At 43.3% G+C, this 23,430-nt stretch overlaps 1 protein-coding gene across 1 annotated transcript in view; it reads left to right on the top strand.

The window, feature by feature from the left end:
• Positions 1-22,901, top strand: part of LOC115653414 (sperm flagellar protein 2-like) — a gene marked incomplete at its 3' end in the record, with an annotated part of 59,911 nt that extends 37,010 nt beyond the window's left edge. Inside the window, exon 8 of the mRNA XM_030566708.1 lies at positions 22,692-22,901. Within this exon, the coding sequence (XP_030422568.1) occupies positions 22,692-22,901 (210 nt within the window). The remainder of the gene's footprint in view (positions 1-22,691) is intronic.
• Between the last annotated feature and the right edge of the window lie 529 nt (positions 22,902-23,430).

Here is a 23,430-nt window from a genome sequence, read left to right as displayed (position 1 = left end):
CCTCTGTTAAGCAATTTATCTCTGCATAGAATACTCTTTAATTTTTACATATATCTTTATTGCATTTTGGCCATATATCCTAGACATTTTGTAGTAGTAACTGAAGCTCATAACTGTGATTAGAATATTCTCTTTAAGGTTTGGGAAGTGGTTTGCTTGAAGTGTAAAGCAGTTATGTATCAAAAAGTAAATGAAGAGTATATCCAGCAGGAATTGTCAGTGTTTTAGACTAGAGCTTACGGGACATTTGTAACAGTCTGCATCAGGCTGTCATGATGACTTAATAAATATATTGCCTTATATTTTAGACTTTCTTGATAACAACACTAACCCTTCTTGTTTCTTAGCTGATTTTAGGCAATCCAAATTTAAAAGGAAAGTTGTAGACTAGTGGTAGCAGATCAAAGCATCTACCTGTGACATACAAAGCTCATCAGCTTTAAGCAAATAATGTTGTGTCTCTGCAGTCTACATGCTTCATGCTAACCACACTGGTATATTGTAACTAGGTACTATCTTAGAAACAGCCGTAACCTTGTTGTGCCCCCGCAAACCATGCTGAAACCTCCACATCCTCGTTTTACTTGTGACAACAGTATGATGCATACAAAGTAATCCACTCTATTACCAACATCTTTTCTTCCCTTACCACAGTGCAACTCAGTCAAAATCTCATTTTATTTCACACAGTATTCTTAAAACATTCTATTCCTATGTTTATAGCCAGCTTTTGGCTTTTCCCCCTTCATTTAAAGAATAGCCTCCACCTGCAACACAATTCTATTTCTTTTTCATAATGTGGGGAATCTCCATCTATTGCTTTCATTCCAAATGTAGCTACTTTTGGTACAAGTTAGCTGTTATGCCAAAGGGTAAGGCTGTGATTTTACTGGAAAGCTTATACACCAAGGCTCTTCTAATAAAAATCAGTGGCCTTATTTTCAGAAGTGCTGATCATCCACAAATCCTGTTAGGTCAATGGGAGCATCAGGTACTCTGCACCTTTGAAAAATCAGACCAGAAATTCTTTGAACTAATGGTATGTACTCTCTGAGGGACACCCTATATTTCTACAGTCTAGTATTTTTTCCTAAAAATGTTTCTGCTTTATGTTCCGCAGTCCTCTTTTATAATGTTATCTTCAGGTAGTCTTTTGTACTGAGCAAATGCAGAAGGACTGCACAGTGATTCCTTTAGGCCCTGATTCAGCAAAACACTACAGCATGTGCTTAAAATTAAAACAAGCTTCAGTCATTTGCTCAATGCTAGTCTTAATCTGTAGTGTGCCAATCATCAATATACAGACGTTGGAATTTTCATAAAAAGTGATGGCCTCTTTCTGCTTCTCAGCAAAGATTTAACAGTTCGGCACTATAATAGGCCCTCATATTCCTCATACAACTATTGTTACAAAACCTAATACAGTGCTTTTATTAAGTAATAGTCTCATTATAATTCAAACAAAACTATAGTTGTCAAAATAGCCCTACAGGAATGTCCATTCTAAAGAAAAAAAAACGAGGAGACCTTGTGGCAACTTAAAGACTAACAAATTTATTTGGGCATAAACTTTCATGGGTTAAAACCCACATCATAAGATGCATGCAGTGGAAAAAACAGTAGAAAGGTATATATATACAGAGAACATGAAAAAATGGGGGTCGCCATACCAACTCTTAACGAGACTAATCAATTAAGGTGGACTATTATCAGCAGGAGAAAAAAAAACATTTGTAGTGATAATCAGGGTGGCCCATTTCAAACAGTTGACAAGAAGATGTGGGTAACAGTAGGGGAAAAAATAGCATGGGGAAATAGTTTTTAGTTTGTGTAATGATCCATCCACTTCCAGTCTTTATTCAATCCTAATTTAATGGTGTCCAGTTTGCAAATTAATTCCAGTTCTGCAGTTTCTCATTGGAGTCTGTTTTTGAAGTTTTTTGTTGAAGAATTGTGACTTTTAGGTCTGTAATTGAGTGTCCAGGGAGGTTGAAGTGTTCTCTGGCTGGTTTTTTAATGTTATAATACTTGACATCGGATTTGTGTCCATTTATTCTTTTGCACAGAGGCTGTCTGGTTTGGCCAATGTACATGGCAGAGGGGCATTGCTGGCACATGGTGGCTTATATCACATTGGTAGATGTGCAGGTGAATGAGCCCCTGATGGTGTGGCTGATGTGATTAGGTCCTATGATGGTGTCCCTTGAATAGATATGTGAACAAAGTTGGCAATGGGCTTTGTTGTAAGGATAGGTTCTTGGGTTAGTGTTTTTGTTGTGTGGTTGCTGGTGAGTATTTGCTTCAGGTTGGGGGGGGCTGTCTGTAAGTGAGGGCTGGCCTGTCTCCCAAGATCTGTGAGAGTGAGGGATTGTCCTTCAGGATAGGTTGTAGATCCTTGATGATGCGCTGGAGAGGTTTTAGTTGGGGGATGAAGGTGACAGCTAGTGGTGTTCTGTTACTTTCTTTGTTGGGCCTGTCCTATAATAGGTAACTTCTGGGTACTCTTCTGGCTCTGTCAATCTGTTTCTTAACTTCCCCAGGTGGGTAATGTAGTTTTAAGAACGCTTGGTAGAGGTCGTGTGAGAGATTGGAGCAAATGCGGTTGTATCTTAGAGCTTGGCTGTAGACAATGGATCATGTGATGAGGTCTGGATGAAAGCTGGAGGCATGTAGGTAAGTATAGCAGTCAGTAGATTTCCGGTATAGGGTGGTGTTTATGTGACCATTGCTTATTAGCACTATAGTGTCCAGGAAGTGGACCTTTTGTGTGGACTGGTCCAGGCTGGGTTGATGGTGGGATGGAAATTGTTGAAATCATGGTGGAATTCCTAAAGGGCTTCTTTTCGATGGGTCCAGATGATGAAGATGTCATCAATGTAGTGCAAATAGAGTATGGGTGTTAGGGGACAAGAGCTGAGGAAGCATTGTTCTAAGTCAGCCATAAAAATGTTGGCATACTGTGGGGCCATGCAAATATTTGTAGCAGTGCCGCTGACTTGAAAGTATACATTATCCCCAAATGTGAAATAGTTGTAAGTGAGGACAAAGTCACAAAGTTCAGCCACCAGGTTTGCCTTGACATTATCGGGGATACTGTTCCTGACAGCTTGTAGTCCATCTTCATGTGGAATGTTGGTATAAAGGGCTTCTACATCCATAGCGGCCAGGATGGTGTTTCCTGGAAGATCAGCAATGGACTGTAGTTTCCTCAGGAAGTCAGTGGTGTCTCGAAGATAGCTAGGAGTGCTGGTAGTGTAGGGTCAGAGGAGGGAGTCCACATAGCCAGACAATCCTGCTGTCAGGGTGCCAATGCCTGAGATGATGGGGCATCCAGGATTTCCAGGTTTATGGGGTAGCAGATAGAATACCTGTGGTCGGGGTTCTAGGGGTGTGTCTGTGCAGATTTGTTCCTGCAGCCTATCAAAGACAGCCAGGATGAACTGAAACAGTTTTTTAAAATGTAGCCATCTTCAAACCATAAACCTGTGAACAAGGTGGGCATTTTGCCATATATTGTATGTAGATTTCAGTGTGGCCTTGGTACCATCCAATCTTATTCCCACTGAAGTCAAAGGCAAAATTCCCTGTTGGAGATGCATTTCTCCTCCAATGGAACAGAGGTCTCTTGTATGCATTTCCACTGATTCATCTAATATCCAAGATCCTTTTCAAGATAAAGAGAAAAAAAGCTAGGGTTATACTTGTAATTCTCATGTGGCCAAGACAAACACAGTTCCTCTACCTTACTCAACTCACTGTTTGCCAGCCAGTCACTCTCCAGCCCATTACTCATCTTCTCTCCCAGGAGTCTGGTCATATTCATCACCCCAATCTCCAGGTTCTCCAGGTCAAGGTGTGGCTGGTTGATGGTTCAAGAGAAAAGACCTGCCCCAAGGACGTAAAGATAGTGCTGTTACAGAGCAGGCTCCAGTCTTATCCTCAATTCTAGACTCGCCTCTGAAATCTGACCCCACCCTTAAGGGTACTGCTGCAGACAGGGCTGACTCCAGGCACCAGCTAAGGAAGCAGGTGCTTGGGGCAGCCAATACAAAAGGGCGGCCCCGGGTCTTCGGTGGGAATTCGGTGGCGGGTCCCTCAGTCCCTCTCTTCCTCTTTGAGCTGCTACCAAAGTGCCATCGAAAAATGAAGTGGCATGATTGAGCTGCTACTGGAGTGCCAATGGGGGGGTTTTCCATCGCTTGGGGTGGCAGAAAACCTGGAGTCGGCCCTGGCTGCAGAGTCCCTACAGTGGAGCACACATAGGGACATGAAGAAGAAGAGAGTGTTACTCACTCTGTGCAGTAACTGTGATTCTTCGAGATGTGTTCCCCCTATGGGTGCTCCATTACCTGTCCTCCTCCCCTTTGCTTCAGAGTTCTTTCCAATGACCTCTGGATAGAGAAGGAACTGAGGGTGGTTCACCTGTGCAGTGCTATATAGACCTGGTTCAGGGCACGGGATGGGTATGTATATGCACAGTCAAATGGACACTGCTACCTAAAATCTCCCATCTGAGGCACAGGGGACACGAGTGCACCTAGAGTGGAGCACCCATAGGGCGACACATTTCAAAGAGCCACAGTTACTGCGCAAGGTCAGAAACCCTCTCTTCAGACATCATGTAGGAGGAAAGACACCAAAACAATCAGAATCTCTCTTGAGCAAAGTCTGAAAGCCTGTTTCCTGGTTCAGAGCATCTAGAATAGCCCCAATAAAACACACTCCCTGTTTACAGAGCATGCTATAGAGTCCAGGTGATTAAGGCTGAAGGATGGTTTGAAAATTAAGCCAGGTTCTGGTCCTCCCTCTAGCACAAGATTTTTTTACTAACATTTTCTGTATGTTCCTCTTTTAAACTTATTCAGTTTCTACCCTGTCTTGCTTAAGTGTAGCCCCGAGCTACTACACAGGAGACAGCTGGGAAGCCACCAGTGTTACCTGGCACTATCTTCCCTCTTGTTCCCCTGCCTCGCCCCTGGGAAAAGTCTCAAGTCCTGCCCTAGAGACCATTATGAGTACCAATAAACACACACTGCAGCCTTTGTAAAAGATGTTGTTAAATATTGTCTATTTGCTTGGGTTGCGGGTAACAGGCAAATGCATGCTACTTCCTTAACCTTACAAGGTAAGTTCCCCTAACTTATCAGTCTCAGTAAAACTCATGCTAGTAACTCAGATATACTACTAAAATAGAAATGGCCATCAGGGCTGTTCCTCCTCTCCTCTGTTCATGTCCATTGCTGCCCAGTTTCTTTCAGCTATGGCTCGCAACATTTTTTGACGGGGGAACCAGATTTTCAAAGGTATTTGGACACCTTAAAATGCAGATAGGCATCTGGTGGGGTTTTCAAAATGCCTAAGAAGGTCAGGCACCTATCTCCCCTTAAAATCAATTGATTTGAAATTGATTTCAATGTGATCTGGGTGCCCAACCTACTTGGGTGCCCAACCTGCCATGAGGCCCCACCTCTCCCTGTCCACCATTCCTCAGATAAATACCTGCCTCACCTCCTCCTCCCTCCTCCCCTGCAAAACCCTGCCCCCTGGACAGGTCAGAGGCTGGAAGCCAGAGCTGGGGAGTGCGGGGCAGCTGCTGTGCTGGTGGGTGCCATGGTGTGGGTGGCTGCAGCGCTCCCCTGTCTCCTCCTTCTGCTGCCGCTGGTGCTGAAAGCCCTGGAACTTTGGCTGCTTCTCAGGTCCCTACCACCCTTTGACTGTTCACAGCTGGTAACAGCCATCCGAGGTGGACTTGACTCTGGGGCCAGCAGAGACCTGGGAAAGCAGCAACTGTGGGAGCAGGGCTCAGCAACTGGGCTGGAGCTGGTCAGCCTGGGCCACTCTAGGGAGCCCCGGACCCTCTGACCCAGACCCGGACCCTCCACCTGCCCTGGACCCAGGCTGGAGGCTGTTCTCAGACTCCCCAGATCCCTGCCCGGGTTTACTACTGTGCTGCTGCTGGCAGCAGTGCTGCCTTCAGAGCTGGGTGGCCAAAGCGTGGCAGCTGTTGGGGGGGGGGTCTAAGGCAAAGTTTGGGGTGGTTATAGCCCCTGCAAGCCCCCTCCCCCAAGCACTGGCCCTGCCCCGAGTGACATAGTTGTGTCAACTTCACTTTTTAGTGTAGACCTAGCCTGGTTCTTATAAGTCACACCAACCTGGGAGGTGGGGTGTGAGGTACTCACTATTTCAGCTCTGTCACTGTTTTCCACTCTCCTCCGCTGGCCAATTCTGACCACCCCTTGCCCTATGTGGAATGGACCTTGCAGAGAATCTTCCGCAGGCTTAGGGACAGTGATTTGGATGGTCCCTTCCTTCCACACAGAGAAGGAGAGATCAGCATATGTAGGTTCCCTCCACATGCAAATCTAAGGGAGCATCATCTGGCGCAGTGAGAGGCAGAACATTCAAAAGGGAATACCTGGACTATTTTTCAAAACATTAGGGCCTTTTTCTCCCCTTAAAATATGACTGGATGCTGTCACACTGTTTCCATACTAGCAAGAAATGTTCCTTAGTTTGCTCTGTGGTTCATACCTCAAAATTTCCATTGAATTTGAGGTTCAACCACTGCTTTCTTCACAAGAGAAGCATGTCAGCTTGTTAAAAACCGCTTAGTTCTGTTTTATTCCATAATGAGTGAAAAGTGTAAATTAATCTTTATGTGCAGTTTTACTACATGCTTTGAAAGGACATAATATGTTAACTAAAATTGAAAATTAAATGCAAACCACTAACATTAATGCAACATTATGGCGATGAAATCAAACCAAACTCAGGAAAGTCCAACCACTGTAGTGTAGTTCAGCGGTGGAAAGTGATTAAAAATGCCATTGGTTGGTTCTATGTTTGTTGTCTGTCAGGGATTCCATCTCAAATGTGCTTGGATTACAAGTAATGATGTTTTTAATCATAGTATTGGTTTTACAAACTCTGCCTGGCTTTGGAGAACCAAACTGCTTTATTTTTTCCATCTTGTGTGTCATGACCTATAATAAAGGTTCTTCAGAGGAAATTATCCCATCACCATACCTGGGCAACCTCTTTGTTCTCAAATTATACCCTCGCAGTACAAACTCATTGACTTCACTGAGGTTCCATGGGTGTGTCTGATTGGAACTTAGGTCTTGTCTTCACTACTGTGGTAAGTTGACCTAAGTTACGCTACTTTAGCTACGTGAATAATGTAGCTGAAGCTGACATAGCTTAGGTAAACTTACGCCTGTGTCTTCACTGTACTGCGTCAACAGGAGATGCTCTCCAGTCGACTTCCTTTACCCTTCTTGGAGAGCTGGACTACCGGGGACAACTGGAGAGCTCTCTGCCATCGATTTAGTGAGTCTTCACTAGACCTGTTAAATCAATCCCTGCTTCATTGATTGCAGCAGTGTGGATCCCCCTAATGAAGACAGCCCTTAGTAAACAATTCCATTGATGATACATAAGAAGGCATAGAATCCAACTCTCTCTCGAACCTGCCTTGGCTGTGCCGTGCTAACAAGAATAAAAAGCAAGGCATGTTTAATGTTTGTTACTCAAGTCAGCAGATAGGAGGCTAGCAGGTCTGCTGAGAAAAAAAGGTGCCATTTTTTCCACAGCCACTTTTCAAAGTAAAAGTGTACTTTGGGTTTCTCCTAAAACTTTCCCATGGCCATACTACACATCCTGTATATTTTATTATATGAATTAATAACAATCAAGTACATGCAGTGAATTTTTAACAAGGAAAACAGGAATAGAAAATTCTACAGATGTGCAACACGACAGAGTTAATGCTGTATGTAAAGGTAATAATGTGATGATTTTTCTGATCTTTGAATGCTTTATTCACAACCTCAACATTCCATGAATGCTAGATTTTAACATTTCATTTCCCTAGTTTCCTGTAGGTTTTCACGTTACACAGCCTTTAGGCTTTATGAGTGAAGCTTTTAATACCCTCAAACATCATAATAGCAGAGGTTGGATTTGTCACTGCCAATAGATTTGTGAAGCTGCTGTGTCACTAAAAGATAAGTGATTATTCTTTAAAACTACTGTATAAACTTCCCACTACAAAGAGCTCATTATGCTAATTATCAGAGAGTGGTGATAACATTCATTGACAAAGAATGTGACTCACATTAATTTAACTTCCTTGTCTAAGTTATTTGTGTAAAACAGCTTTGTTCTTCTACCTCTGTCTTTTCTCATAGTAGTCATATGTCAGTTCCTTGTTGCTGGTATGTGTTTACTTGTATATAAGTCATTCCTAACTTAAACTGTGTTTAGGATTTCATTTTTATTTGAATTATTTATGTACACATTCCAGCTAATATTTGATTAATTATTGTTATTGGCTTCTGCACCCCTACACTCGCCTTGATGACATTTCTCTGTAACAACTGTTGAACGCCTCATCCAATCAAGTCCAACATTTCAGGGCATGTTTAGGCATCAATTGGCAGAACTCTATTGATTCTGTTGGAAAATCAGAAAACCAGAAGTGGGAAATAAGGGACACACAGAGCTCCTGATCTCTGGTTAGTACAGCCAGCAACTTCAACCACATCTGTAATTGTCTATAGACCAGGGATGGCCAAATTTATTGACCCTCCGAGCCATATAAGACAATCTTCAGAAGTTCGAGAGCCAGGGTGTACCTGCTGCGGCTCAAGGCTTTAGCCCTAGGGGAGGAGCCTGAGGAGTCTCGGGGCTTTAGCCCTGCTCCTGCTGAACTCCTGAATAATGGCATGTGTGCCTCACAGAGCTGAAGCCACAAGACCCCTCCTCCCTCTTGGCAGAAGCCCCTACCCCACTACCCCGCTGCAAAGCAGAGATCCTCCCCCACCCCCAGTCTGATAGGAGGAGAATGTGGGGAAGGGGGGCTCTGTGAGATGCACTTTACTGGTAAAAGAACTGCAAGTGACTTGCGAGCCACAGTTTGGCCAACCCTCCTATAGACCAAGGAATTGGTTGATACCATTAATACCTTCTGGTGTAATAATAGCCCCACCTCAGCTTTGCCCATAATCTCGACAGAGTTTAAAGTGCTGCGCCCCCAAATACAGTGTAGTTGGATACAGTGCCAGGATATTAGAGAGACTAGGTGTGTGAGGTAATATCACCTTGTCTGTCTAACACCCTGAATGACTTCTTTCTGAGACAAAAGAAAAGAAATAAGAATGGGGAGGAAATGTGGGGTTGTTCACAGAGCCCCTGGCATTCGGGGGGGGACACAATGAGTGACCCTGGCAAGGGGGGAGAATTGGAAACTCTGATATGTGGAGGAGGGTAGCATGGGGCAATGAGGGAATGAATAGGGGGCACACAGAGCCACTGGCATGTGGTTGGGGAAGGAAGGAATAGGGAGGGCACATAGAACTGCTGCCATGGGTGGGAGAAAAGGGTACAGTGGTATCGGGGAGAGGGACATGGTGGGACACAGAACCCCTGGCATGTGGCAGAAGGGGGAATGGCAGGCACACAGAGCCCCTGGCATGAGAGAAGTGGGGAATGAGGGGGCACATCGACGGGGGGGGAATGGGAAACAATGGAGAGGGTGGAAGGGCACAGGGGGGGCATGTGGAGCCCCCAACATGAGAGATGGAGCATGAATTGCAGGGAGTTCCTGAAATACAGTGGGGGTTGAGAATGTGGCACACAGGGAGATTATGGGTGGGGGGGAATAGAGGGATGAAAGCAGCCCCTGGTGTGTGCAATGGGCTTGGCCTGCAGAAGCTGCGGAATGTGGAACATCCCTTAGTCTATTTGTATGAGAGCCCCAGAAAAGATTAGAGTTTGTACCAGGTGCTGTATAGATGAATACATGAATAGGGTTAATGAATATATGAATAAGCGACAGGGAATGGATGACTTGATGATTACCTGTTCTGTTCATTCCCTCTGGGGCACCTGGCATTGGCCACTGTCGTTAGACAGGATAGTGAGCTAGATGGACTTTTGGTCTGACCCAGTATGGCCTCCTTATGAATAACAAAGAAGACAGTCTCTGCCCCAAAGGACTCTGACTGAGGCTATATCTACACTTAAAGCACTACAATGGCACACCTGCAGTGTTGCAGCTGTAGCGCTTCAGTATATACACACACACACACACACCAGTGTAAGGAGTGACTCATCACTCTAGGTAATCCACCTTCCTGAGAGGTGGTGGCTAACTTGATGGAAGATTTCTTCTGTCATCCTAGCACTGTCTACACCAGTTTGGCATAGCCATATGTTTCGGGGCATGGAGTTTTCAAACCCCAAAGTGACCTAGCTATGCTGATGCAAGTTTTCAGAGTAGGGCAGCACTGACCCAGGAGCTGGAGCAGAGGAGCAGTAGCTGCAGACTCAGAGCTATAACTTATAACTATAACCTTCTGCAACACTGAATGGATCTTGCTGTAGGAGAATCTAACCCAATAGACTCACATGAGCATAAAACTTGTGTAACAGAATGAAAAGCTAGGCCCTGAGTTTGCTGACCTTAAGGGAGCATTGCACAGCCTGTTTTCCTATGTCTTTCCTAAAGTGGGGACTTAGTGGGTAGAATCTTGGTCATTACTGTGGAATGTTCTTTTGCGCTATTATTGACACTATAGAAATACCTAAAGCATTATCATTTGCTGATCCACATTAGGGTTATTATTAAGTGGTTTTAAATTTGTATTTGCATTGATCATATAAACAAACATTCTTGAAACATTAAGATCAAGGGTCCAGTCCTGCAAGCTCCCAAGGTGCTGAAATCAATTGGAACCCAAAGTCCTGAAGACCCAGAGCTGGCAGGAAACTGACAAAGAAAAACTTTTTGTTGTATGGTAGCATTGCAGTTACACACCTGGACAGCACGCAGTAAGCATTGCATTGGCTGAAATGTTGCACAGTGATTAATAGTGAGACTATGAGCCTAGTGCTTTTTAAACCAGGCCTGTCATTCACATTGCTTCTGGGAGGAAGTCTGAAGGGGAAGAAAGATGGTCTTGTGGTTAGGGCTCTGCACTAAGAGTGAAGAATCAATTATTTTAAAAATCTCGCCCATCTTTGCCACTTCCCCATTAGCAAAGGGCATAGGTAAAGGAAGGCTAAAATTAGAGGCATTCCATATCACAGCACTCCGAAGGTTGGCACCATGACAGTTGTTTGCCAAGAGGAAGGTGAATTAGCTGAGCAGTTTTATGTTGTAGAGCCCATTCCTCCCTTCCAGACAAAGTAATCTAGTTTGATGTTTCTCTCCTGAGCTGTGATGCACACTGAAAACCTCCCTTTCTCTGCGTTCCTTCATTTTCCTTTTTGTCTGCCCCAAAATATCTGCGGTGAATGTTAGAAAGCAAACTGTGTAAAGGAGCCCAAGTTGAGGAGTGGGAGGGCAATGAAGGCTTCTCAGAAACAGCTGAATTAGACCTAAGAAACAAGTTTCCTCTCCTCTGCCACTACCCACATCTGAACATTCAGACAACAAAACAATGGAACAAAATGAGGACAACCTTTTTTCTAAGACCTGCTACTTAGATAATATCAAAGATTGTTTCTGAGCAACAGTCCATTTTGGGGCCCAGAGTGTCATGGCCCCACTGAACTCAATAGTTTTGTCAGACATTGCAAGAGAAACACAATTTCAACCCTGCATTTTAAGGGCAGAACGGGCTAGGCTGATCACCTAGTCTTGCCTCCTGCAGAGTACAGGCCATAGAATTCACTCAGTAATTCCTGTACAAAGCACTGTCTCTGCTTGAATCAGAGCATCTCTTTTAGAACTACATTCATGCAAGATGTAAAAACTTGGGGGAACAGAGAGGTCACCACTTCACTTGGCAAATGATTCCAGAGGTTAATTACTTTCTGTTAAAAATTTGCACCTCATTTCCAGTTTGAATTCTAGCTTCAATTTCCAGCTGCTGGATATTCCTATACCTTTGTCTGTTAGAGCAAAAAGCCCTATTCTCCCTGTTTAAGTACTTATAGACCTGGTCTACAGGTGGGTGGGGGAATCGACCTAAGATACGCAACTTCAGCTACAAGCATAGCTGAAGTCGACGTATCTGAGGTTGAATTACCTCGCATCCTCACGGTGCGGGGTCGACTGCTGCCACTTCCCTGTCGACTCTGCTTCCACCTCTTGCCACAGTGGAGTATAGGAGTTGATGGCAGAGCGATCGGGGATCGATTTATTGCATCTACACTAGATACGATAAATCAATCACCAATAGATCAATCACTACCCGCCAGTGTAGACGTACCCATAGACTGTGATCAACAAACCTATTAACCTTCTCTGTGGGAAACAAAATAGACTGAGCCCTTGTCTTCACATACAGTGCTACAGCAGCACAGCACTGCCCCACCATAGAACTTTATTGAAGACGCGCAAATGCATCGGTGTAGTTAATCCATTCCCCAAAAGGCAGTAACTATGTCAGCAGGAGAAGCTCTTCCACCAACATAGCACTTTCTACACAGGGATTAGGCTGGTATAACTATGTCGCTCAGGAGTGTGAAGTTTTCATACCCTGAGCAACGTAGTTATACTGATATAGGTCTGTTGTGTAGACTTGGCCAGAGTTTCTTAATTCTCTAAATGTAAGGCAGGTTTTCCAGACTTCACATAATTCTTGTGGCTCTTGTCTGAACTCTTTCCAATTTTTCAACTTCTGTTTTAAAGTGTTGACACCAGAATGGGACAGAATATTCCAGCAATTCACCAGGAGGTGATACCTCCTCCCCATAGAACATGGTTTTGCAATTTCATAAATAGATTGGATTGACAGGAGTTGGTCTGGTACACAAGCCTTTCTAACTATTTTATTACTGAGATTTTAAAGCTATTGCTATTATTACTTTGATGGGTTCTTATTGGTAAAGCTCAGATTTTGTCACGGATATTTTCAGTAAAAATCATAGACAAGTCAAGGGCAATACACAAAAATTCACAGAAACCCGTGCACCTGTCCGTGATTTTTACTAAAAATATCCTAACGAAATGGGGAGGAAGAAGGGTCTAGCACCCAGAGTGCCTGGGGTCCCCTTGCCACCTGCTGCGTCTGAGACACTGTGGGGTCCCTCACCACCCACCCCAGTTGGGTCAAAAAGGTGTCAATCTGTTGTATTTCACTGAAGGTAGTGCACAGCACCCACTAACTCTTTGGTGGACCCAAACAAACTGTATTTAAGATACACAGTGAGCATGTGCCAATACAGAGAAACAGCTAAAGGATTTGCATGCCTATCATTTTATATGATTAGTTTAAAGCTTGAGTCATGTAAGTGCTTAAAATCTGAATGGTTACTCAAATTTCTCTGTAATTTGGTGTGCTTCATGCAGGGCCGGCTCTAGGTTTTTTGCCGCCCCAAGATCCGAGACTGCAACTGCCCAAGCAAAAAAATAAAAAAAGAATGGCTGGAATGCTGCCCCTGTAATTGTGCTGCCCCAATTAGTGCTTGCTTTGCTGGCGCCTAGAGCCAGTAATATTAGTGTCCAGTTTTGGGGATGATTTGGCTGCTGGGTTCCTGAGGTACAGACCCCCATCTCCCCAAAAAATCAGTTTCCCTCTGCTGCCTTGTACTGTTAAACTGAGAGGGACTAATGACTGGGTGAATCACAGAACTAATTGAGACTGATGGCTGTGAACTTAGCCTTAGTTATGTTAATTGAAGGGTATGTTAATCACAAGCCCCCACTTAATACAAAGGAGTGTTGGAGCAAGTAACTGGAGATTGCTATAATTTGTGAGTCAATTTGTGGAGTCCCAATTTTATTTGGGAGAGGGGAATATAATCAGGGTTTTTTTGGGGGGTGATTATACATGTGAATGCTTCCTGGGAGGTGAGAGCTGTTAGGGGGTGGGGAAGTGGGGGACTAGGAAGACAGGGAGATTATGGGGAAGAGGAGAAATGGAGATTGGTGGGTGGTGAGGGGAGAGAGCTTGTGGGTTCAGGTGAGGGAGGTAGGAGGAATGGAGAGGTGGGACACTGGGGAGGGGGTGTGGGAGTAAATGCCAAAGGGACCCAAGAAGAATAGAGGCAGGATCCCCTGTCAGCCCCCATTCCTCCCTCCTGTGTGTGTGCCCAGATCTGGGTGGCTCTTGCCCCTCTGAGCAAGGGAGTCAGAGCCTCATTTTGTGCCCCTTCATATGAATTGGGATATGGGGCCAATTCACCCTTTTGGGGGTGTCTGAGCCCCTCTCACTGCCCCCATATGCCAGGATCTGGAGGGTGGGGCTGTACCCATCTACCTGGTTCAAATGAGGGAGGGGTTTGACCCACCACGACCCCCTCCCTCATTTGAACCAGGTTTGGAGGGCTTGCTCTTTTATCTGAGGCCCCTCTCTGTCCCCCGTGTAAGCCAGGAGCTGTGAAAGTCTTGCCCCTTTGCGTGGGAGCTGAGAACAGGCATACTTCATGCATATCACAGGCTCTAAAGCACTTAGGGTGGATGGGAACACCATCTGAGGTGAATGAAACAGTTCACAATTCTCAGAGCTATTGTTTCAGGTTGTATTCATCTTCATGGGGTGTTCTCATTCAGCTTCACACCTTTCATTGCCTTCACACGATTCAGAGTTTCAGGTCTTTCAGAGCCTCCTAAACTGGAGATGGAGGAGTAGAGGATCCCTTCTCTCCACTCTGAAACCTTCTCTCCATTGTTCCTCTATTCTTCCTGTTTAAAGGATGATGTTTCTTAGTGCTCTAAAATACACATGCTTGCACAGATTTTCTTGAAATTTGCTAAGTAGAGTGCAGAGTAGAGTTAGTGATCCAAGTTTGAGGTAATTGAGCAAGAGGTTCCAGAGATACAAGCCCCAAAGAAATGGCTATATTTTAAAAAAGTTTCAGGTGGGGTTTTTTTTTTTATCAGAGCTAGAGGTCAAACTACTGCTGTGATGGAGGGTGCGGGGGGTCTCATTAGTTAATACCTAAGGTAGTCCGTGGCACCCACTAAGTCTTTGGCGGACCAAATGGTGAGCAGTATTTAAGAAAAAGTTCATGTCACTTACAGAGGGGCAACCAGAACACAGTGGAGTGGTATTTTGACCTTGTGGACCAGGTCGCAATGCCACTCAAATTTGGGGCAGCGGGCAAGTAAGTTGGCCCTTCTGCTTAGTAAAATTCTAGTTATGTCCCTACTTCAAAATAACCCACACATGTTCTCATATCACAAACACCCATTTACCAAGCACAAGCAATCCCAACTATGGCCTCCACCTTTTAGTGTATGTACACTTAACATGCTGACTGCACCAGGAATGTATGTAACTAATTCCCACTGGCTACCTCCAGCTTTGGGGGAACAGAGGAAAAGTAGCATGGGCAACCTTTTCTCCCTCCTCCCACACACACATACTTTTTGTCCTGTATATGTTAGCTGAAATCCAGTGGGGGAGAGTGAATGGGCTGTAAAAGAATGTAAAGAGCTTTTACGTTCTAGCACCTGTAGGGTTGGCAGAGTGAAGGTAAGTGTGTTAATGGGGCATTGCTGACAGAGGGTATAGGCAACCTTTCCTGAGTTTCAGAAGTCTGTTTCACTCAACTCAGTGCCAGGGGACACAAGCAATCTTAACTCTTTTTGCCATTGAACCGTATTGGTCTATTAGTTAAGAATAATCCTTCACTGGCAGAAGAGAGTTTAGGTTACCTATTCAACTTTTCACTTCTAATTTATAGGGCCAAATTCAAATACACGTGTATAGCTCCCATTGACTTGAAATGGAAGGCAGAATTTACCCCACAATTTTATTTTACCTTGTCTCATTCTGGATTCATCAGCTTATGCTGCGTTAGGCAGGGCCGGCTCCGGGCACCAGCGAAGGAAGAAGAAGCCTGGGGTAGCCAACAGAAAGGGGCGGCAGTCCGTCCATTGTTGGGGCTGCACATCCGGGTCGGCGGCGGCACTTTGGTGGCAGCTCAATCTTTGGCCGCAATTTGGTGGCAGGTCCTTCAGTTGGTGTCTTCCTCTTCAGCGGCAGCTCAATGGGGTTTTTCTTTTTTTTCTCTTTTTTTTTCCACCGCTTGGGATGGCAAAAAAGCTGGAGCCAGCCCTGGAATTAGGTTCCATATCCCTGTAAGCATGTGGACTCACCCCTGCAGCACCTCCTGCTGGTCTCTCAGGGAATTAGCTTGATTTCCAGCCCTCTGCAGGCCAGTGTCCTGCTTGCCACTGGGCCCCATGTCCCTCACAGACCCCCATGCCCCTTTCTCTGGGTTGCTGTCCCCCTGGCAGTACCCCCACACTCTCAGGTTCTGGGTCTCCCCACTCAGAGGAAACCCCACCCCCAAACCCCACCTCAGTCTGGGCTACTGCCAGTCACCATCTAGCCCCCACTCACTGGGGAAGACTGCAGTATAAGCCACTCATCACTGGCAAGGGGGGGTTGGACCTGCTGCCTTCCTCTACCATCCAGTACCTTTTTAGGCCTTAAACAAGGCCTTGCAGCCTGGGGAGTTGCCAGCCATGGGCTCCCCTGGCTTTCCCCAACCCTGCTTCCCCCTAGTACCATTTCTGCTAGACAGCCCTGCTCCCTCTCACACCAGAGACAGCCATCTGAACTCCTGGCTGCCCTGACCTTTATAGAGCCAGCTGGGTCTGTCTGGGGCGTGTCCTCCAGCTGAGGCTGTCTCCCAGTCAGCCCAGCTTTTCTCTCAGCCCTCTCCCAGGGGTGGCTTTATCCTTGTCAGAGCTGGACCAGGTAACCACCCCGCTACAATCCCCTACTGTAAAAGTGTATTGAGTAAGCAGGATATTGCAGGCTGACCAAATTTGATCTGAGTAGGTCACAACTGTATGACATTCACAAACACTGGCTGACCTAATTCAGATCATGCATTAGTACACTGAAATTGCCCTTACCTTAGTGCTTCCCTACATGTAGCTGTTTGGAAATTTGTCATGTAGTTTTTCAAACATATAAAAGAAAGAAAACTGAAAAAAATCTTCTTACTTCAGCCATTCCCATAGAAACGAAGTATCAGCAATGAGTCATACAGAACATATTAATCAGTGACAGATACAATCTTTTGAATTTGCTTTATGACCATGTTAGGAGCTACTTTTTTCTGAATAAGATTTAAATACCACATTTCACCTGAGAAGGTCTTTCATCTTTTCCACTTTTATTACTTTGAGCAAATAGCAAATACCTTATCTGTCTAACCTTTCTCTGCATTGTTAGACCATACTTCCAGCAATTTGGCACAATAGTCTATGTTTTCTTTTTGGATGTAAAATCAACAGTATTAATTAGGAACATTTTTTTTGTGTATGGATGCTTGAAGCGTGAAAAATATTGGGTGATTTCTCATGTTTGATCAAAAATCTTAATTGCTCTTCTGTTTCGTTAATGTCATAACCAAAGCATCAGTTTGTATCTCTAAATTTGGCTGCAGGACTATGCCTACGGTGAAATGATCCAACCTTTTTTTAAATGATTTTTTTGTTGTTGTTGCTTCTTTGAAAATGATGTTGTCAACCTAAAAAGAAGCTGCAGCTTTCTCAGTTCCAGTCTTTGCTGTTCAGCTGTTTTATGGCTTAACCACCAGTTGATCTTCAACATTTTTTGGATGCGGAAGATGAAAGAGCCAACTCCTGTACGAGGCTGATGTTAAAGAGACATTAAGGGTACTTTACACTGGAATAAAAGACCCATGGCATGGCTGCAGCTGACCCGGATCAGCTGACTAAGGCACTTGGGGCTCAGTGGGTCCCAGAGCTTGGGCTCCAGTCTGAACCAGAACATCTACACAGCAATTTTACAGCTCCCCAGCCCAAGCCTGAGTCAGCTGACCGGGGTCAGCAGCGGTTGTTTAACTGCCATGTAGATGTATCCTGAACAAGAAATAAGTATCTTGTCTAAAGCCTACTGAAATCAGTGGAAAGATTCTTATTGACTTCATTGTGCTTTGGGTCACATCTAAATTGTCCTCTTAGCTACATTTCACAGATGACGATAGCACAAGAATGTCTCATTTGGAGGATCATTCATCAAACTCATCAGTCATCTGCTCTTCTAATTCAGTCCATTAAAGCCAAGATTTTCAAAAACAAGATCCTAAAATTAGGAACCTACATCCATAGTTAGGCACTAAAATAAATGCCCTGATTTTCAAAAGTGCAGAACATCCAAAAGTTCTTATTGAGGCTAACAGGATCTGTGGGGACTCAGCACTTTTGAAAATCAGGTCTTTGTTGTGCCTAAATAAGGATGTAGAATAGTAACTTTAGGCTCCCTTTTTATGGAAATCCTGGCCAAAGTTTAATTCAATGGCATATTTGATCTTGAACACTCCATTGAAAATGGTTTTCTGCACTTTTGGAGATGAGCACAAACCCTCTTTAGCTAACTGCTTGGCACTCTTGACAATAATCACCTTTTACCTTAGAGGAAATGTGTTTTCATTACATCAGTCTATTCAACAATTTGTTTCCTATCACTTCCTTCATTTTTAGGCTTCTTGATTTGAACAAATTAATACACTGATACTGAATAATCACTAAACACTAATAGCCCATTAGCAGTATTGTCCAGCAGATTTCACTTTTTCCACAGTTAGAATGAGACACTACTACATCGTGAATTCAAACGCATGAATACTAAAAAATAAGATGAGCTATAGCCAACTTTATGAAAGTTATCAGAACCCCTGCTTACCTTCCAGAAGTTTCTAGATTTTAGCAAATCTAATTGTTCAGGATCACCACTACCCCCTTTCTTCAGTATCCAATAGCAGTTGATTCCATATTCTAGCCTTGTTATCCTCACCAGTCAACAGCTCCCTCTATTCCCATTCCACTTTGGACTTCTAGCTATTTATATGCTTTTCTGCTTGTGTCCTTAACCTTGATGTTCTCATCACTTTTTGTTTAACTTTTTAGAACAGTTAAAGTTTCTATTCACAGACTGACATTAGAGCTTAATCATGTGTCTAGTAGAGAAAAAACTTTCAAATATGTTTCATATTCATATTATTTTCTTCAGTGATATTGAATATAAAAATTAAAACAAAAAGCCCACATATAATCTAAAAATCCCCAGTGAGTAATTTTATTCTGAAGAAAAATAAAAGAGAGGGGGAGGTTTCATAACCTGACAATATAACATCTCTGTTTTCACCTGTGACATTTGAAACGTCTCCAGGAGACATAGACCATTCCTCTTCTTATGCAATTAGGCAATTTCAGAGTCCTGATATATGTGAGAAACATTCAGACCACAGTAATTCATTCTCAAGCTATATAACCAACAGCACACTGACTGTGTACCAGTGGCTAGCTAGACAAAGCAATTTTAACACACATAAACCACAGGCAAAAGTGTCACACCAAACCACACCAAAATGGAACCATTCTCACATCTCTAGGGTAGTTAAAATCTGCATTGGTCAGTGTTTTGTCAACACTATACTTTTCTATGTTTTATACAACCAAATTGTCTACAAAGTGGTGAGTAGAAAGAGGAGTAGAAGAAAACATGTAAAAATTTCCTAATATTAGTACTGCTTTTCTAAGATGGGAAAGCACTATACAAAATTATAGATGTAATGAAATTAGAGCTTCTGAAAGACACAGAAAAATTCAAGCTAAGTAGTATGGGCCATTCTCAGCTGCTGTAGCTGTAGCTTCTTTGAAGTTCATGGGGCTTTGTGGATTTACACCAGCTGAAGGGCAAAATAAATTACATGCTAAGCAATATTACCATGCTTCTAAAATCCATTAATATAGTTACAGTTATTCCATATATTACTCACAAATAAATGTAATAACCCTAATTTCCCTTGTTTTCCTGTTTGCAAATCATTCACAAACCATATCTGCAATTCACAATAATTCGCCAAATAATGCGGGCTAACAATTTTCGGTTTATGTGTGATTCACAAATTATGTGCATTGATCACATGAGTTTGCAATTATTTGCATTGGTCACAGAAATCACATGAGACTATTTCTAATTAGATGACAGAAGTTTTTCAAATAGGAGAATAATAAATAACAAATACTCCAATTTAAGCATGAAAACCCTTCTTTACATACAAATACAGGTCTTTGTACAAACAACAAAATAAACCATTCTTCAAATACTCATGCAAATGAAACCCTATCTCTGCAAATATTTGTGAACAGCATACATGGAGAGGCAGGAACATAACATGAACACCTACTCAGGGCTTGAATTGAACTTTAGGGATACTGAGTGAAATCTTGGCCACACTGAAGTCAATGGCAAAATTCTCATTGATTGCAATGGAGCCAGGATTTCACACACTGTATTAGTGGTATTCAGCCAGCTCTACATATAAACAAAGCAACCAAACCTTTATTTTCCCCAGTTACTAAAAATCAGTTCACATTATTACATTTCCTCTATTCCAGATACCTTCAGATCGGATCTTCATCTGCTGTGAATCAAAATAGTGTCATATGCCGATGTATCAGCTAGGATTCTGATGCCTGGCATGGTCAGCTAAGTACTATTCCCCTGAAGTAGAGAGTCTTGGGTGTGCAACACACAAAATGGCTAAGTAGATATTAGCAAAAGTAGCTGTGGGTTGTTCAAAGATAAAATATACTTTTCAAGACTTAACTGTTGACTCAACTGTGTAAACAGGAAAACATAGTTTTTGTAAAGTTCCCTACCTGAACACCATTTTTTCATTTGTATATGCATGTGAATAAATCATCAGGAAACTTCAAGATGCTGCATGTGTTGGTTAAATACCACTTCTGTGACGGTGTAAACCACTGCAAGATAACAAAGATGACTGGGATAGTTTCAGCAGACCTATATGAGAAAAAGCTTTATGTTAGTGGCAAAAGCAGAATGAGACTATGTCGTGTTTTGATTCAGAATGGTTTTTCCACTTCACATTGTTTAGTGCTGTTTGCTGTTACATATTCAAATTAAATTCAAATGCTGTGTCCTAGTTTGAGATGGATGAACTGGTTTAGAGAAAACAGAAATGTAAACTTTAGTTAAAAACACAAACCAAACTTTGAGATGCAGAAAAAAAAAAGTCTAGTTAATTTGTGTTGAAATTATGTGAACTGCTGCACTTTCCGGTTTTAACCATAAGAGCATAAGAATGACCATACTGGGTCAGACCAAAGGTCCATCAAGCCCAGTGTTCTGTCTCCCAACAGTAACCAGTACCAGGTGCCCCAGAGGGACTGAACAGAACAAGTAATCATCAAGTGAGCCATCCTCTGTCACCCATTCCGAGCTTCTGGCAAACAGAGACTAGGGACGCCATCTCTGCCCATCCTGGCTAATAGCCATTGACGGACCTATCCTCCATGAATTTATCTAGTTCTTTTTTGAACCCTGTTATTGTCTTGGCCTTCACAACATCCTCTGGCAAGGAGTTCCACAGTTTGACTGTGCATTGTGTGAAAAAATACTTCCTTTTGTTTGTTTTAAACCTGCTGCCTATTAATTTCATTTGGTAACCCCTAGTTCTTGTGTTATGAGAAGGAGTAAATAACACTTCCTTATTTACTTTCTCCACACCAGTGATGATTTTATAGATCTCTATCATATCCTTCCTTAATTGTCTCTTTTCCAAGCTGAAAAGTCCCAGTCTTATTAATCTCTCTTCATAAAGAAGCCATATGAGGAGATGGAAATGAAAGTTATTATTATTACATATTTTTATTAAGCACAAAAAGTGTGCCCAGGGCTGTACAAAATATGGAAGCGAACATGAGGTAAAATCCTGGCACTATTGAAGTTATTGGCAAAAATCCTATTGACTTCAGTAGGGTCAGCATTTCACCCAGGCTCTCTGCAGCAATGGGATTACTGCTAAAAAGGCAGTTTTCGTGGAATTTCCAGCCTGAACAGAAGTACAAAGTACCAGATACTAGAAATTTCACATAAAATCTGTCTGAGATTTCTATCCTGATTTCTAAACTAAAGATATTCATGATCATTCAGACCCTCATCCATATTGTTATATCACTATCTGAACTGAACCTTCAGGTCTTTTCAGATCTGTTTAACTCTAATTCTGAAGTACAAGCTAGTAGGGTTAGAAGAGAAGACAGATAGACAGGATGTTTGATCCTGCTCCATACTCAAAGTTAACGCCTCTGTGACTCAGTTCTCCATCTGTGAAAATGAGGCTAATGATACTTACCTATCTCACAAGGGGTTCTGTATTTATTTATTCAATGAGCTATATTTAGAGCTGTTGTAAGCTAGTGCAAACTCCACTTACTGTATATGTGTAAGGTATTTTTATTATTACATCTATTTATGCTTTGATACACTAAGGCAATGTCTACACTGCAAAGTTAAGTCGACTTCATGTAAGTCAACACTGAGCCTCCAATTTAAGTCAATCTTGCATATCCACATTATGCTCATTGTTGTCAGCAGAGTGCATCCTCAGTAGCAGAGCTTGCACCAATGCATGGAACACTGCACTGTGGGTAGCTATCCACAGTGCCGAGTGGAATTTTGGGTTAGACTTGCAACACCTAATGGGACCAAAACATTGGTGTGGGTGGTTATGGGAACATGGTGTCAGCCTCCCATGATGCACTTACCTTCCTTCTTCCCTCTCTGAAATCAATGGCAAACAAACTAAGCCTTTTTCAGATCCTTTTTCGTAAGCCTAGGTCACCTGCTCAGATGCCATAGCACGAAAAGCATGGACCCCGCTCAGCTGTTCACTACTGTTGTGATTATTATAACACATCACTCCTTATCCTGTGGTATTTACAGAGCGGATACAGGAGCCGCCTCACGGAACAATGTGATGCCATGCAAGCAGCCCTGCTGGAAGACATTGAGTGGAGCAATTCACATTTACTGGTGACAGTCATGCATCACCTTGACATGGTTGAGCACCATTTCTGCATCCAGGAAACAAGCACTGACTGGTGGGACAGCATCATTATGCAGCTATGGGATGATGAGCAGTGGCTACAGAACTTTTGAATGCATAAGGCCACTTTCCAGGAACTGTGTGAAAAGCCTTCCCCAACCCGGAAGTGCAGCAACACTAAAATGAGAGCTGCTTTGACAGTGGAGAACCGAGTGGTGATAGCTCTGTGGAAGCTTGCAATGCCAGACTGCTGCCAGTCAATGGGGCATCAATTTGGAGTGGATAAATTTACAGTGGGATCTGTTGTGATCCAAGTTTTCAGGGCCATCAACAGATTTATGTTAAGAAGGCTAGTGACTCTGGGCAATGTGCAGGACATAATGGATGGTTTTGCTGCGATGGGGTTCCCTAACTGTGATGGGGCAATAGACAGAAGACATATCCCTATCTTGGCACCAGGCCGCCTTGCTAAAGAGTACATAAACTGAAAAGGGTACTTCTCAATGGTGTTACAAGCTCTGGTGGATCACAGGGGCCGTTTCACCAACATCAACGTGAGATGGTCAGGAAAGCTGATTGAAGGGCGCATCTTTAGGAACACAGGTCTGTTCAGAAAGCTGCAGCAGGGACTTTCTT

The sequence above is a fragment of the Gopherus evgoodei genome, chromosome 6, assembly GCF_007399415.2.
Source record: "Gopherus evgoodei ecotype Sinaloan lineage chromosome 6, rGopEvg1_v1.p, whole genome shotgun sequence".
Classification (NCBI taxonomy): Eukaryota; Metazoa; Chordata; order Testudines; family Testudinidae; genus Gopherus; species Gopherus evgoodei.
The sequence above is the reverse complement of the archived record's forward strand: the minus strand, read 5'-3'. Positions and strand labels throughout refer to the sequence as shown.